The sequence below is a fragment of the Tiliqua scincoides genome, chromosome 4, assembly GCF_035046505.1.
Source record: "Tiliqua scincoides isolate rTilSci1 chromosome 4, rTilSci1.hap2, whole genome shotgun sequence".
NCBI classification, from domain to species: domain Eukaryota; kingdom Metazoa; phylum Chordata; class Lepidosauria; order Squamata; family Scincidae; genus Tiliqua; species Tiliqua scincoides.
In genome coordinates, this window is record NC_089824.1 from 169185968 (window position 1) to 169203601 (window position 17634).

The following is a 17634-nucleotide window of genomic DNA, read 5'->3' on the forward strand; positions in this document are numbered from 1 at the left end:
AGAGAAAAGGGTGGAGGAAAGATTTGCTCCAAGTCAGACAGCTTTGTCTTCCTAGCCAAATTGCATATAACGTAATTGCTGCAGAACAAGACACTGCTTGCATCACTACAACTGCTATGGATTAGTAGTACCAGGTTGTAAATCTTTATCATTCCCATATGTGCATGTTCCAAAGTGTGGTGGGATGACAAACGGCAAAATTACAGTACTATTCTTAAACAGCAGGAATATTACCAGAATTAATGGAGCTATGTGAGGAATGTGATTGTATACCTACAACATGGGAAGAGAGAATTCATGAAAGAAGTAGTGTATAAAACAAAGTTCCCTCAGTAATTAATTAGGCCTCTTTGGGTCAAGGAAAGCTTGACATGATTCTCTACATCTAAAGAGTTCATCTGGATTTGGACACTATCTCTATACACATTGACCAATTAATTCAACATTCGTCATGATATACACAACTTCATTAAAAGGCAAGTCCACAAGGCCTCTGCACAATCGGTGAGTGAGTGGTCTCCTTGAGACAAACTGCCTTCTTGGACAAACTGCCAAGGTAAGACAAATGAGGTAAGTATCTGTGTGAGGAGAGGGAGAAAGAGAAGGTTAAGGTAAGTGTACCCTGAGTTTAGGAGAGGGAGGAGGAGGAGGAGGAGGAGGCAGTAAGTGTACTCAGTTTTCTTACCTTAAATCAACTTTAAAATTTAGTTTTACCTAAAGTTAGCACTTAAGCTAAACTGAGGAAGAGATTCTGAAGGTCCAGTAATTTGGGTCACAGGAGGTAAGTGAGGGCAATAAAAACATATACATGAATGCATACTTAATAAAAACAGTAAGGCAGAATTTGCACAGGAAGTCGATTCTTAAGGGAGTTACAGCTCAAGTCTACATAAGTCGACAGGAGTAGGAGCAGAGTCTACTGGAGATAACTACTTGAGAGTAAGAGCCCAAGGCAGAGGCACTTGGAAAACAAAACAGAGGAGGATAAAGAGAAAGCAAGCTTTTCTACTTTATTTAAGTTTACCTCACACTTAACCCAAGTTAGAACAATTTAAGAACATAATTTGAAGGTCTAGTAAATTAGGACACTGGAGCTAGGTGAGGGCAAATGAATGAATGAAGGTGCCTACTTAATAAAAGCAGCAAGGCAGAATTTAGACAGGGAACCGATTCTGAAGGAAGCTACAGCTCAAGTCTAAACAGGTCCACTCTGAATTGACTAGAGTCAACTGGAGAGTAGGAGCCCAAAAGAGTTAGGACAGACAAAAGAAAATATTTCTTTACTCAGCGTGTGGTTAATCTGTGGAACTCCTTGCCACAAGATGTGGTGATGGCATCTGGCCTAGATGCCTTTAAAAGGGGATTGGACAGATTTCTGGAGGAAAAGTCCATCACAGGTTACAAGCCATGATGGGTACATTCAACCTCCTGATTTCAGCAGTATGCTACTTCAGAATGCCAGATGCAAGGGAGGGCACCAGGATGCAGGTCTCTTGTTGTCTTGTGGGCTCCCTGAGGCATCTGGTGGAGCTACTGTAAGATATAGGAAGCTGCACTAGATGGGCCTTTGGCTTGATCCAGTGGGGCTCTTCTTATGTTCTTAAGGCCTCAAGTTATCAACCCATGTAAGAACTGGGGTTGGGGAAACAGATTCAATTTTACAGCAGAGGTTTGTTGGAATGGTTTGTTCTCTATGATCTCTCCCAAGGGCCCTGAAGAGTTTCAGGTTTAGATGGTTGAAAAAGTAGAGACTTGACACAGTGATCATTGTGCTGGTCATCCTCCACCCCAACTAATCTAAGTTTTATCCACTGAGATTTTCCAGTGATTTGTTACAAATTGGTGTGTGTTGCTGTTCTTGTACATTCAATAGATTACTGCAAAGAACCCACATGTTGCTATAGCTGCATCTGCTGACAACATGCAACAACAGTTACTTCTTTAAGTTAGACAGCATGATAATTAGTGTTGGATAACCACAAGGATATAAGCTTTCATGAAAACAATCTCATATATAAAATTGATTAAAAAGATATAGTTAGAAACAGAGAAAGAATACAAGTGTTCTTGGTTTCTGGCCTTGTGTTCTGATGTTTCAAGATGAAAAACAGTTGCAACATCGTCCTGCATATACTGTACCCCTTACTCCAGCCCAACCCCAAGAACCCCTAAAGAAAAATGCAGAGTTGTAATTTAACAGAAAAAAGTCAATGAAATTGTACTTTCCTATACATGTTCCCCTCTGCTTCTAGGATTGTGCCACTGAAATTCTAGCCCATGAAGCTATTTTAGAAGTCCTTACTTGGGTCAAAGCTCTTAAAAATCACTGATAACTTTGTCTGTGTATAGGTTGCAGACCAGCACTTTTCCCCCATAGCATTTCTATCCAAAAGTAATTGATGTTGGGTTATCACCATATAGATACAATGTCCTTCATTGGCACATGTTGCAGAGAAAATGGTGCATCATAATAATTTGAAAAAACAGTCTTCAAAATAGCCTTCAAAATAGTACTTAGCATTTATATAGCAATTTCTCCTTATTCATAACTTTGCTATTATTAGAATATAGCAAACACTCAGCAACATGTGAGCCACTTCTCCAAAGTGTGCATGGCAAAAGAAGTTTCACTGAAAGCAGAACAGAAATTCTTAAAGTGAAGTAACTGTGTGAACAAGGCCTCCGCTAGGGTTACTAGTAGCCCACTTTTTAATTGGGTGTCCCTTACTGTTCCCAGACTTTCCCCTCAAACCAAGCAGACACAGTTCAAAAGTACAAAATGGATACTCTATTTCAAAAGGCATATCCCCAAAGCTTTTTTTTGTTCCCTTCTCTGACTCTTGAGAGTCTAATTACATATGCACTTGATCACGCAGCTGGACCTGAGAGGTGCTTAGTTTTAATTATAAATTTCAAGTGTGCATTGCAAAGCAGGGTGAAAACACTTTGGGGGGAGGGTAAGAGGACATTAGTAATTTGCCCTGTCGTAGTTCTGGTCCCAGTTGCAACCCTCCCCTGCTGCATGTAATTTATAGATTTAAAAAAAACCTCTACTAAAGGATGGTTAAAATGGTTTTAATGGTTATTAAAAGTGAAGTGTTTTTTTTAAATTTAAAATTTGTGTGTGGGTGGGTATGATTATGATCAACATTGCGGCAGAGGCAAACTATTGAAGTACCCCTCCACTATTTGCCTACCTCCCACTTCCTATTTATAATTAAATTTAAGCCCCAATTGGGTCAAGTTGCTTGATGGGCAGCCCAATTCTAACCAGCACTGGAACAGGCAGGCCAACTGGGACAAGGGGAATAAATTCTCCTTACCCTGGGTAATGCAGCAGCAGCCACAACAGAGTTAATCAGATCTGCGCCACTTAAAGAGGTGGTGCAGATTCAAGCAGTCTGGTGCTGTGCCAGCTCATCAGGAAGTGGGATTAGGATCTGGACTAGGTGCCGGATTCTGGTCCCACCACCTGCCTGGCTCCAAGCTGCCCATCATCTGCCCTCTCCCTGCTCCAGAATGCCTCCATTCCATCCTCTCCAGACCCCCACACCAGCCTGACTCTGACAGTGCAAAGAAACAGTCTCTGGCAGCCGGCACATGCCTGTGCCTTATGGCACTTTTGTGACACTTCTGGACCGGCCCAAGGGACTTGCACTGGCCCAAGGGTGACTCAGGATTATGCTCTAATCCAGGGGTGCTCAATAGGTGGATCGTGATCTACCGGTAGATCACGAGGCAAAATGAGTAGATCACGGAGTGCCGACCCCCCCTTCAGGTGCCTCTGGGAGGAAACGCCGGGAGTAAGGCCCATTGTACTCAATGGGGCTTACTCCCAGGTAAGTGTGGCTAGGATTGCAGCCTCACAGCCTAATCCTAGGCATGTCTACTCAGGAGTAAGTCCTGTTATAGTGGGGCTCAAGGTACACCAACATACATTGTACACATAAATGTTATATGTTATGATGGCGCGAACATTGTAAAAAAAAACTCTGGTAGATCTCTGGGCCTTGCTGGGTTTCAAAGTAGCTCTCGAGCCAAAAAAGTGTGAGCACCCCTGCTCTAATCACACTAGGTCTACTAAATTCTAATATGGTAACTTTATTTCCTCATGTTGGAAATGAGTGTTTTCTATATGTAGCAACTGTGAGCCTGTGTATATGCTTAGAACCTCAGTGATATTAGATCATAATGAACAAGCGTTAATGCTATCATATACTTGGACAAAAACAATCCTAATGATTGCAGAATCCTGGCTCCTAGGATCTAGATTTCAGATAGTGTGCTGCAAGGCAGTGCTGTCGCTAGGAAGGCAATGATAAGAAGGCAAACAATTTTTATCAGAGCACTACACAAGGGGGCAACAAGCTATCAAGGTTTGTTGAACTCTTAAAAATAAGTTTTATTTCACATTAACTGGGTAAATACGTTCTAGAGAAAGACTCCGAAACTTGATGATCAAAGTATATACTTACAGGCTATCTAAAACAGATCACTTGGATAGAGTTACACTTGGATTACATAGTAAGAAGCCCCAGCCAGCCGAGGGAACATCACTTCAGCTGCTGAGCTGACTTATTGTTCTCTCAGTGCCTAGAGCAATTTTGTTTTGAAGAGCACAGAACACTGTGTTCTGAATGTGGCTGGCACATGAACTCTGTGCACTGACAGCAATTTGTACTCCGATTAAAACAGCAGAGAGGTTGTAGCGCAGCGTGGAATGCAAATATTCAGCTGCAGCCTGTGTTTTAGGAAGCAGAGATGTGAATTATGCCCCATCACTCAAACTAATAATACTCTCTACAATAATCCAGCCCAGGGACTGCAGTGCTGCTACATGCACATTTTCTCCCATTCTAATTATAGCAATAATGGCAGGGATTTTTGTATTAGCTCCCAAGCTAATACTGGGTTTTACTAGAACTCAAATGGAAAACACTATCAGTTGAAGCCTGGTTGCTGGGGTTAAAGCATGGTTACCACCTGCCTGGCTTCAAAATACAGTTGCAACTACTCTTCTGGTTTTCTGCCAGCCTGCTCTGTTGATGTTAAATCATCAGCAACACTTCCACTTTGCTTCAGCTTTCAAGAGTCTAAAATGGGGCTCTTAGTCCAAAAGCTTTCAACTCATGACACATAGTGAGGGACAATACAAGCAACCGTATATTTAGGCTGCAATTCTAAAGACACTTACAGCACTACTTACAGAAGGGAGGGCACCAGGATGCAGGTCTCTTGTTATCTGGTGTGCTCCCTAGGGCATTTGGTGGGCCGCTGTGAGATACAGGAAGCTGGACTAGATGGGCCTATGGCCTGATCCAGTGGGGCTGTTCTTATTCTAAGTAGGACTACTCAGAAGTAAGCCCCACTTCTCAGTCCCACTGCCATGGGACTCAGAGGTACCCTTGTATAAGACTGTAGCCTTACTCCCACTCACCTCAATGAAGCTTACTTCTAAGTAGACATGCCTAGGATTGCACTGTTAAGTTTCTTCTTTTGTACTCAACTAACCCTTCTTTCTGATTGCAAATGTCTTTCACACATAAATATGGGCATAAATTGATGGCTCAGAGGTGGAGTGAATAAATGATTCTTACACACTGCATCAGAGAGCTTTTAAGTGGCATAGCTAGAGGGGGTTCACAATGCTAAGTTTTTTTAAGGCACCTGAATGCCCAAGTAAAGTGGCCCCCCCTCGCCTTCAGAGTCATCTGAGGTAGCGAGAGCAATGCAAAGGAGATGCCTCCGCAATCACAAGAAGGTGTGGTTCGGCTTTACTCTGCACTGCTTAGACCTCACCTGGAATATTGTGTCCAGTTCTGGGCACCCCACTTTAAGAAAGATGCAACCGAACTGGAGCAGGTTCAGAGGAGAGTGACGAGGATGATCAAGGGGCTGGAGGACAAGCCCTATGAGGAAAGGTTGAGGGAACTTGGCATGTTCAGCCTGAAGAAGAGAAGGCTGATAGGGGATATGATAGCTGTCTTCAAATACCTAAAGGGCTGTCATATGGAAGAAGGGAATAATTTATTCTCGTTGTCTCTGAAGGTAGGACTAGAACCAATGGGTACAAACTGTAAGATAGGAGATTTCGATTAGACATCAGGAAAAAAATTCCTGATGGTCAGGGCGGTTCGGCAGTGGAACAGATTGCCGAAAGAAGTGGTGGACTCTCCCTTGCTGGAGATATTCAAGCAGAGGCTCCAGACAAGCACCTGTTGGAGATGCTCTAAGAGGATTTCCTGCCTAAGGCAGGGGGTTGGACTAGATGACCTACTAGGTCCCTTCCAACTCTATGATTCCATGTATGGCTGTGGCAGTGAAAGGAGGGCTTCTTTACACAGGCATTCAGGGGCCTGAAAAACTTAGTGTTGTGAGCACCCCTCTGGCTACACCACTGAGACGTTTCCTGACTCTCACTAAGCAGCTATTCTATGGAAGAATCAAAAGCAGAAATGTTAATGTAAAGGTTAAAAAGGAGTTTTGGGTTTTGTAAAATAAGCCTACAGAATGTTATACTGAAAACATTTCTAAATCAGTAAATACTTCAGATTTCTAGTACAAAATGTCAGCTAACAGCCCAATCCTTAGCAATGTCTACTCAGCAGTAAATCTGATTGTCTGAAATCCTAATTCAAAAGACCAAGGTTGAATTCTATGCATATATGCCTGCAATGAAGTTCCTCTGGTGGGAGGTAGGACTGAAAAGGCATAGGATCACATCAAAGAAATTTTTTTGTCTCCCATGTCAGCAGATAATATGCTTACAAGCATATGAAAAAACAACCTATAGAGAAGAGCGGCTGCAACTTAGCCAGGAAGTGCTGTTGGTTTCTTTTTTCATGTAGGAGTTGTGGGCTGACTGGCATGTGTGGCCCAAAGGAGAGACTGCAGGGGATCTCCAGAGCCTCTCAAAAGTCTCTGCCAATCTCTCCCAACAGTGCCTGGGGCTCTCCACCAGTGTCTGCAGGTGCCAGGTACACACACAGGCACACACAAGTCCAGAAAGTGCCTGGTTTTAAAGACAGTGTAGCTCTGCAGTTACAAGCACTGCAATACCACCAGTGGACAGGAGGAGACAAGGGATAAGAGGAACAGTTTCAAAACTCCTTAGATGACCACAGTCAGGCTACAGAAACAGTTCCATTGTGTTCAATAGGGCTTACTTGCATGAAAGTCTGCAAAGGATTGCAGCCTTACACTCAGTTGACATAAGAGTTGGAAATTATTGGCACTTAACAGACTGCACAGAACTGACACAGACTGTGGTTTGAATGGAGTTGACAGTTAGGAAATGCAAATGCCCTAATCTCTCTGTTGTCAAGAACTATTTAGGATTATAAAAGAAGTTCAAATGAAGAGATCGGTTTAGAAATCCTGTTATAGAATAATCAACACACCAGTGTTAAGTTAAAACTGGAATGAGTCGTGCTATTCTCTGAGGCTTTCAGAACTGCACCTGATGACATTCTGAACAAACATTGCCTTCATGGTCATTTACATGGGACAATTTTTCCCCTCCAAATACTACTTTCTTCCTTCAATCATTTAGATTTTCAGTGAACAACAAGAGTTCCCAAGTTAAGAACTGTGTGAAATGTTTAAGTTTGGTCCTTCGTTAGCTAAAATCTCCACAGTCTGGTTCCTGAATCTCACTCCGTGCTTGAACTGTTCTTTACTGAACTTTGTTTTTCTCCTCTTGGCCAGCTTGTAAATTGTTTAATACTGACAATTATCTAAAAACAGAACATTTTTTTTGTAGAGCAAAAGACTAATGGATGAACCACCCAAGAAACTCAAAATCCTTTGTTCAGATTTCAGAACATATTTTTACACTGGAAATAACCCCACTGACTTCAGCAGCTATTTTTGTTAACACCTGTCATTGAAATGGTGATATGGTCAGGTGGGAAGGGAAGAGAGAGTCTTTTTCCCAAAAGCCTTTCCCCCCCCGCAAAGGAAAAAAAATTGAGAGGCATCATAAATATAATGAGAATATGCTACCTAATTTAAGCTAACATGCTAGCCTTGTAAACACGTATGCCTTGTATAATACATATAATCAGTTCAGGAGGCAGATCTATTCAGTACATCAAGTTTGAAATCATAAACATTAAAGTTGGAAAACCTATGGCATTGGGATTTGCAAAGAATTCTGTGTGGTGTTGCACACAGTATCAATATTAAAACTGTACTTTATACAGGCAAGTACAAAACCAGAAAATATATCTAGCATTACGACAGAGTATAAGATATAATAATACAGTATGTGCTCACTGGATTGTTGAATTAAAGACTGGCTTAAAACCAAAACCACAGGGGGCCTTACCACAGAACATAGGCTTAGCATGACTCAGAGAACACAATTCAGGTGATAGCAGACCTCTCCCTCAACAACCAACAGCTCTGTCTGAATAATATTTTCCATTACACCTTTAGAAGCCAAGTAATCCTGCTGACCATATAGTGAGATTTTCCAAGAACAATAAATTATTATATTCAGAACTTAAAGCAAGCATCAGACAGCGGAAGTGGGTCCTACTACAATTTCTCTCATCCAGCCATTCTTCAAAGTTAACTGAGAGTTCCAGGCCTCTAAACAAGAAAATTCCTCAAACCAAGACTCACTATTGCTTTTGTAAATCCAATGCACATCAAGCTTCACATGTAATATCTATTTGGTAGTTCAAACCACAAAAATGGTGGGTCACTATGGAATGGGTCACTATAAGCATCCAAAGCACTAGTTCCCTGGCTGATCTGGACTACTGGAAATGTTGGAAATATTAGAAGGATCTTCATTAAATCTATCATAGTCTTTTTAAAAAGGTAACGTGGTCACAGGTTCATGTGTCTATACCCAAAGCAAGTGTCCTCTGCACTCAGTTTTGGCTGTGACAGGAAGAGAAGATAATGAGATACAAAACAAACAAGATTAAAATGTATGGAGGAAATGACTGTTTCAAGATGCTGGGAAAAAGGAAGAAGATTTAAAGGATCAAAATTCTCAAGTAAACAATGGGTAGACACACACAAAAAACAAACAGAAAGAGGTGGAAAAGATAATAAAACAGGCTCATATAGGGAAAGGTAACCACTGGATCATGTGGGAGCAAGAGTAAAAACTGGCAATTTGGAGATGAAGCAAAAATTACACTCCAGCTCCAAAATCAGTCCCCACTGCTAGGCCAGCTCATCCGGATAAGCAAACCAAGAGGATTTACTGCAGCATTTTATGGTTTTGGATCTCATACCTTATGACATTAGGAGATTTGACAATGTAAAATCACACAAATTCATTCAGGTTTGCAAGTCTGAAGTTAGCATTCCCACAGTATAAAAAAATCACAGTCCTGGGGGGGAGGGGGGAACACCATATAAAGCATAGACTAGGCAGGCATTCCCTATGTCTGATCAGACTTCCAGATTGTTTGTGCCATTTTTCTCAGCAGATGAGAAAAAAGGACCAAGTTCTGCCACCTGCTTTCAATGGCATGATTCTTCGCTCCTTCCCCATTACCACTGTTTCCACCTTCTGAGTGAGGAAGAGGTTCATTTGGTTATTTGATTTTGCCTGTAAACCACTTCATGAACTTTTTTTTGTTGAAAAGTAGTATATAAATACTCTTCATCATCATCATCATCAGCTCCCAAGTTCCTTCCTGCTCAGTTTGTTTTGAAGAAGCACTGGCTGGCAGAGCAGAAAGACGGTGAAAGTGATCCACTTTTGTCCTTGTCATTATCCCCTGCCATCTCCTTGCCTCTTCTTTCATTTCTTCAGAACAGGCCAGGAGAGAAGGATCTTGAGATTCTCAGCATCTTCCATGCCTAGCCTGTTTTGAAGAAACACCCGAGGATATCAGAAGGTGACAATCCTCTTCCCGATTGCTCTCTTTATTGCAGGAAAGCAATGAAGTTTGTTACAATCCTCTTCCCAACCCCCTCCCAAATCCTCCTCTCACTTGTTCTTCTAAGAGAGTGAGCAAGGAGGGGGGACGGCAGTTGGGTGGAGCAGCCACACAGGCGTGGGGTGCCCTCTATTAGTTCACAGCCTCCCCAAGGATACTGCTTAAAGCAACTGCTTCATCCTGATGTGTGGTGGCCCGGTCCTAGCATGTAGTTGGGGGCACCCCACCATGCATCAGGATGAAGTGGTTGTTTTAAGCAGCAGGCTGGGGGAGGATGGGGCATTTCACTGCATGTGGCAGCAAAGGGCCAAAAGACAGCAGAACAATTATTCAATAAGACTCAAAAGGCATTTAAGTTATTTCCTTAACATGGCAGTGTGTCTAAATAGTTTCTGACTCTAATCTGTGCGCATACATTCACTCAGATCTGCACTAGCAAATTTGCTGGCACAGGGTCTGTATGCATCCATGCCACAGGATCGGGTCCAGGAAGGGGGTTAGGATTTGACAGCAGCAGCTGCTGAACCCACCTCTAATCCTTCCACCTCCTGCCCTGTTCCAAACCCCTGTCATCTTATCTCCTATTGGCAGCTTCTTTGGGCTACTCCAGAGCACACGGGAAGGCCCCGGCCTTCACTTCAGCCACATGCACACTTCAGCCACATGCAAATTTGCAGTCTGTCAGAGCACCTTTTATGGTTGACACTGACTACAGCAGTCAGCATCAAAAGAACACATGTTCTGCGACACCTGGCCCCAATAGGATTGGACCGTGAGGGCGTATCATGGAGATATCAAAAGAAACTGGAAACTAGGATTTGTATGACACTCATCTTTCTATCATTGTGTATCAAAGCTGGTTAAAGAGGAACCACCCTCAAGAATTCAACTGTTACAAATCCTGCCCCAAAACACATTTGCGTTCAACTGCAGAGCTGCACTCCTGCTGTCCAAGCTGGTACTCACTCTGTACAGCAGCTCCTTCATTGGGGTTGGAGTATCCTTCACCTTTCTGCTTGATTCTGCGGATGATACCTCCATCCTCAAATAAATCCTCTCCTTTGAAATCAAGCAACTCGATCTTTAAAAAAAAAAGATAAAATATAAGTAAAGCAAAACGTCACAGAAACGACAAAATGTATAGCGGTACAATGCAAGTGCCATATTTTGAATAAGAGGAGGCTTGACCAGGGACACAAGCATCAGCTCTAAAGGCTGATCTACAATGGCTCCAAAGGGAGGGGCCGCTTGCCTGCCCTGCTGAGCCTCCCCGCCAGGCTAGGCGCTCCGCCCCCCTCCAGCTACGCCACTGTCCACATGAATACTCTCCTAGTCAGCTGTCTTTGGTATAAAGACTACAAGAATTAGTCACTCCAGCTGTGGCATCTCTACATAGAAAACAATTCAGAGTGTTCAACTGTGAGTAGAGAAAAAAAAACAGAAGCACAAACCAAGCAGGCGGGAGCACTTACACTAGAGTCTGAGAGCCAAAATGTGCATGAGAAAAAATATGACAAAGAAAGCTACCCCAGCAACATCCCACAATATAAAGAAGGGTCCCTTTGTTAGTTGGGCTTAGAGTGTCCTCTTATAGAGTGTTCTTTTCTAGTGGCTATTTGCTAGTGTTTTTTGGCATCTTTTTAGATTGTGATCCCTTTAGGGGCAGGGAGACATTTAATTATTTGATTTATTTATGTATACTGCTTTGTGAACTTTTTGTTGAAAATAATAATACATTGTAGAGGTCTAATCTAGAAGCATCTTTTCCCAGAGTTGGTGTGCCATTTGTAAATGCCACTGCACACTGCAAGCAGCAACAGACTTCAGGCTTTACCAAAATATACAAATGACTCTGTCTTGGCTAGACAGTGAGCTTATGGAGCAAACCATTGTGCCACACACACACACACACACACACACACACACACACGATCTTTTGGCTGTAGGAAATACAAATGACTTATGTCCAGACTCTGCTTTCATTGCTAGCAATTTTTTTATGCAAGCACTCAAACGGTAACCAGTTATTGCTGGTAAGAAGTGATTCTTGCCAAAGCTAGCAAAGTATCAAGTAATTAGGTGCTGTATGATGCTCATGACATTACCTTACAAAAGAGATATAACTTCTCCCACCTGATCACATTCACAAAATTCTGAAGAGTTTTAAAAATGTTTAACCACAACCCCAACTCTCTTGCTCCCCTAAAAGAGAAGACCCCCTTTAAATCTCAAGTCTGTATCTTCTTCAGCATGCATAGCCATGTTTTTAAGAGTAAAGTAGGGTTTTTCCCCAGCAAGGCTATCCTTGCAACCCACACAGACCCATCTGAACAACAATGCTGCTACTGTAAATGAGGGCTATTGGCTAGTAAAATTAAGAGACAAACTGTTCGCATCGTGCCTAAAAAATGTTTCTATAAGCCCAAACACTTTGAGGCTAAGTATGCTTTGCACAATTGTACGTTAACAGCATTACAATGTCTTTGAAAAGAAACCGGACCATTCTTGACTCCATTTGTAGCAGTGAGTCCAATATGGCTGATCTTTTAGTTACTATTCTTTTGCTTTCAGTTCCAAGTTACATCTATTTTCAGATAAATCAACAGGGGAGGTAGAATTCCCCCCTTTTTTTTAAAGTTCTGTAAATTTCTAGGTTTAGGCAAGCAATGCGATGGGTGTTCAAATATCAGTGTCAGTCTTTTGACCTGTGCATGTAAGAACAGTTGCATATTGTTCCATAGGCATTTTTGTTTGAAGATATAGTATTTGTTTTACCTCCGTATTTGTTTTAGGAAAGTACACTGATATGAAAGGTCATATCAGGCTACATTTCCTCCAAATTGTTCCTTTTATAGAATAGAGAGTCCAACATAAGATGCAATTTCAGTGATAAACTGCCTATAATACTGCTATATTGCTATTATATAGCAATATAATAATATTGCCAGGTACATACTCTAAGGCATCTAGATGATGGTCAAGCATAATTTCACTGTTTTTTTCCTTCCTAAGGCTTGGCCCACCAAAGACAATAGCCAAAGAAGCAAAACTACCTAGTCACTATGCACATTATCTAAACTCTCTGAAAAGCAATTATAGTTACACTTCCCTTTCCCAGAATACCAGACCAACATAACTCATTTTCATAGGAATAAAATACAATTGTGGAACAGATCAACAGTAGATCTTCACAAAGCACTTCTTTGGTAATTCAGCTTGTCAAAGTAGGGACTTGGCCACTATCTCCTTCTCTTACCTCAAAGAAGAGTGTTGCGTTAGAGGGGATTTTGGGGACGCTGCCAGCAGAACCATAAGCATATTCTGGTTTACACAGCAAGTGACAGATCTCTCCCCTTGTCATGGTGGCAACCCCAATATCCCACGCCTTGATGACTTGGCCTAATAAAAAAACATTTTCAATTAAATAGGTTTATTTAGTCAGTAAAGTTATCAAAACAAGACAGACAAGCTTCATTTTTTAAGTCATACATTTACACATACTGGTCATTCAGACATGTACACCATAACAGCCAAATAACCTGACAGATTTGACATGACATCTTACAAGCTGTATGTCTCAATTACTTTGGCCTCAGACAGTTACTATGGATTATTTTTGCTGTCCCTTCTATACAAGGGGTAGCATTAGTTTCAGCAAGAAAAACCTATATAATATGCCTGACATTTAAAAACGGCAGCAAACCTACTAGCAACAGGATTTGGGGGAAGTAGCCAGAGAAAAGCAAGGATAGAGGATATGACTACAAGTAGGGACACTGCAAGAAGAGTTTGACACTGCAAGAATAGTTTGATGGGTCCTTGAAACTGCAGCTATTGGACCAAATATCCCCACAAAGAAAGAGTACAAGTTGGAGAAACAGATGGATGACAGGAACAAACCCATACTTTCTTCCAGTCATTTAATATACGAGTAATTTATAGCTAATAAAGATCTTATTGCTCCTGGAAGATGCTTGAACACCCCTTGAGAAAAAAGTTATCTATGCAGCAAGAGGGAATACATCTCTATGTACTCTTTTACAGCTGGAGCAAATTATCAGGAGAAAACTCCAAAGCTGTCATACTTTGTGGTATTAAAAAAGATATTGAATGTCCCCAGCAATAGATGGTTGCATTTCTTCCAATTTACAGAAACTGCAAATCATTGATCTGAATCACTGGTACAGACAGACAGATAAATTTAGTCATAGAAAACCTCCATATTGTACAGATCCCAACAACAACACAGGCCAACACACATTTTGCTTCCTTAAACGTTACACCAATTCCTGGGTATATTTGGGGTGCCGATTCCAAAAATGGCATTCGTTTTGCCCTATCACGTCTAGTTTTGGAAATATAGTATAGCCTCATTAGTGAATGGTTCAAGCAGCTTCCTCATGAGGAAGCCTACACCATGGCTTCCTCATGAGGAAGCTGCTTGAACCATTCACTAATGAGGCTATACTATATTTCCAAAACTAGACGTGATAGGGCAAAACGAATGCCATTTTTGGAATCGGCACCCCAAATTCACTTCAAACCACCATAAGGTTTGGGAAAAACTTTTCTGACCCTCAATTTTGTAGGCCTGTGTAATCAGTGTATGAGTTTTATTTGGAAAGCAAATTCAAAAAGGCTTTTGCTGTTGTGCATCTATATAGCTGTTAAAGACCCCCTTTTCTTAGGAAGATGTGCAGCCCACGTCTATTGGTGGGAAGGCGGCAAAACTGGGGAAGGGGGGGCTGTACGAGGTGGGACGGCTGCAGGAAGGGGTAGATCTGGCAGCAATGGCATGCACTGGATCCTATCCCCACCGGCAGCAGCTGCCCCGCCTCCTTTCTCTCCTTGGACTTCAGCCAGCTAAAGAGCTGGCACAGGTCTGAGGAGACCCATTGCTCAGCTGGATGCTTATGGAGGGAAAGGGAGATTTAAATCCCCTTTCCCTTTCAAAGCCCCCCAACCCCACCCCCCTCCCGCTGGATACAGTGTGCACCTTTTCAGTGTGAACGCACTGGGGGTGTAGCGGGGGAAGAGAATAGGATTGGGCCATAATAGGAATTTTTAAGTCACTTTTCGTGTTAATATTTACTTTGTTTTACCACATGTTGAGACATCAGAAAGAGACACGGGAGAATTTCTATTCTTTTAATGCAACTGTATTTCCAGAACAAGCCAAAGTGACACCTTGCTGATAGTGAATAATAGCATTCGGTCCAAAATAATTGTCCTAGACTTACAATTCAGAGAATATCGATTATTCTTTTTTTCCTTCCTTTCTGCTGCTAAACACATACCTGATTACATGAATTCACCAATAAGAGGTGGGCAGGGTTCTGACCCAGCACTCCTCCAAATGAGTTCATTAAGTTCTGGGAGGGAGGAAGTCTTGGATGTCCCACTGCCTTTTGTAGTTCATGGTGACATGAGAAATATGTGAGAGGGCCATCTCAGTAGCGACTCTTATAGTATGCTGTGGAATTCCCTACCCTCTAGTCTAGTGTGTATCCACTGCCCCCCTTGGCAGTGTTTAGTGAGAGGTTGAAGACCTGGCCCTTTTCACAGTCATTTTCTGAGTTTTTATAATGTTATACTCTGTTGCTTATGCCCCTGGATTTGTTTAGCTGTTGATGTTTTTTATTATGTTTTGCTACTGGCTTGTTTTTATCATACTGTAATCAATCTAAAGAAAAATGGTGGGACAGAAATTTTTAATCAAAAGCCAACAGCCTCACAGACAGCTTCATATGGTCAGGCAAATTTCTGCCTTTAAGACAGGGGCTTGAATGAAGAGTTATTCTTCTCTTGCAACCAAAACAGTTCTCATGCTTGATAACATTTCTAAACGTTTTGTCGCAATAGACAACAGAGGAATGTTTGGTTGGGGATAGCAAATTGTATATTTTCTCTGTAACCTCGAAGAGCAAAGCAGAAAATGAAAACATCCAATATCAAAATGAAACCATTTTCACACAGAGCCAAAACACACAATCAGCAATATTATGGAATATATCTATTTCTTGACCTTACTATTTCAGACTGCAGGTTCCAGAGGTGATAGGAAGGATATGACATTAAAAATAATCAGAATGCTCTCTCATATGAAAGAACATACACAAAACTTGCGTATCAAAGAGAACATGCAGACATTTGATCACTTGTGATCAGCAACAGATACATCACATGAGGTTATTGACCACGTGAGAATTCAAAACACAACCAACTCCAGGCTAGCCAAATATGCTGTAAAACTACAAAAACGTGGTAGCCAGCCCGTAGGTGGATGAAGCCAGTGACTCCTACCTAATCTATTTTACTTCACAAGCTAGCCTTTATCAGACTTGGTCAAGGTGTCAATTTTGAACGTCTGAAAGCACCCTAAGCTTTGCATTGCAAAACAGAGGGGAGAAAACATATACACACTCTTAAAAAGAAAGACCGGCAAATATCCATGAATTTTAAGAACGTCCATGCTTGAAGTTGCTGAGAGAAAGTCTACACTAGAAATATAAACTATTCTTTAACTACCATAACTGCCATAGCTTCTCTTCCAGAAACTACGGAACTTGTAACTTTGGACCCAGTCCTATCCAACTTTCCGGCTCCGATGCAGCCACAATGCAGACTTGAGGAGGCCTTTGTGGCTGCCTCCCCCACCGCAGAATGCAGTGCATGCAACAATGCATCAGGGCTAGAAAACTGGATTAAGACCAGGAGTGCAATCTTAACTGCGTCTTCACAAGCATGCCATAAGGCATGTCATGACACCATGTGACGTTGTTTTTTAAACAATGCCTAGCCTTCTGAAAGATGCATAATTTCCAGGGCTCCCAGACTGTGGTGGGGAAGAGTCTCAGTTTGCAATATTTGAGGATCAGTATCTTCAAAAAGCTTAACAATAAAATTTTGAACTAGGTTTCAACATTTCACAACACTTAATACAAGGCAAGGGAACAAAATGACTGAATCATGTAGTAGTGGCAGTCCTAGATATCTCCCAGTCCTTGCTCTGTTTGTTCTCAGTCAGACAGCCTTTCTGAAAACAGGATTATAAATACATAAACTGTCATTTAATTGGCAAGAACCCACGTTATATCCCTAAGACTCTCTTTACCTTTCTCCACCTTTTCCACTCTTTACCTTTGCCCAGGCTGAAGATAAATGGCTCATTCCTGTCACGGCTGGAATCAAATTTTTTCCCATTGGCCAGCTTTCCTTTGTAGTGGACATAAACTTTGTCTCCAATCATAGGAGATTCATCCTTATTCCCTGGCCTCTTCAGGATCTAGAAGGATATGAAAATGAAATGAATAGAGGCGCAAACACTTCATCTGATGTCAAAGATTGGTCCCTATTAGACAAGCACACAGATTTGTAAACATCTGTAAACACAGAATCTAGATGCAGATGAGGTTCTGCATCTAGATACTGTACAAGAATGAGTGCTGGGCGAACTGGGCATTGATATTTTATCTAGTTTAATTGTTATATAAGTCCATTTATTATATGCCATACGCTAAATAAATAAATAAATAAATAAATAAATAAAGCTATCAGACTGTAAGAGAAGAAGAGCATATGGATCACATGTTAAGCATAGAATTATATCAATTCCCAAATGTACAAACAAAGTTTTTCAATAAACTCACAGTTACATTGGGAAAGGCTCAATCCATTGGTTTTTGCTTGAGGGTACAGGGGCAATTCATAAAATTGGCCTTAAGTG

General features: G+C 41.6%; 1 protein-coding gene across 3 annotated transcripts in view; it reads right to left on the reverse strand.

Annotated features, from left to right (window-relative positions):
- FKBP5 (FKBP prolyl isomerase 5) overlaps nucleotides 1-17634 on the reverse strand; it is a 66946-nt gene that overhangs the window by 9692 nt on the left and 39620 nt on the right. For all 3 annotated transcript variants that reach the window (XM_066624376.1, XM_066624375.1, XM_066624377.1), the window contains 3 exons: nucleotides 17049-17193; nucleotides 13165-13307; nucleotides 10875-10989 (listed from right to left, as the gene is read on the reverse strand). In XM_066624376.1, the coding sequence (XP_066480473.1) occupies nucleotides 10875-10989; nucleotides 13165-13307; nucleotides 17049-17193 (403 nt within the window). The remainder of the gene's footprint in view (nucleotides 1-10874; nucleotides 10990-13164; nucleotides 13308-17048; nucleotides 17194-17634) is intronic.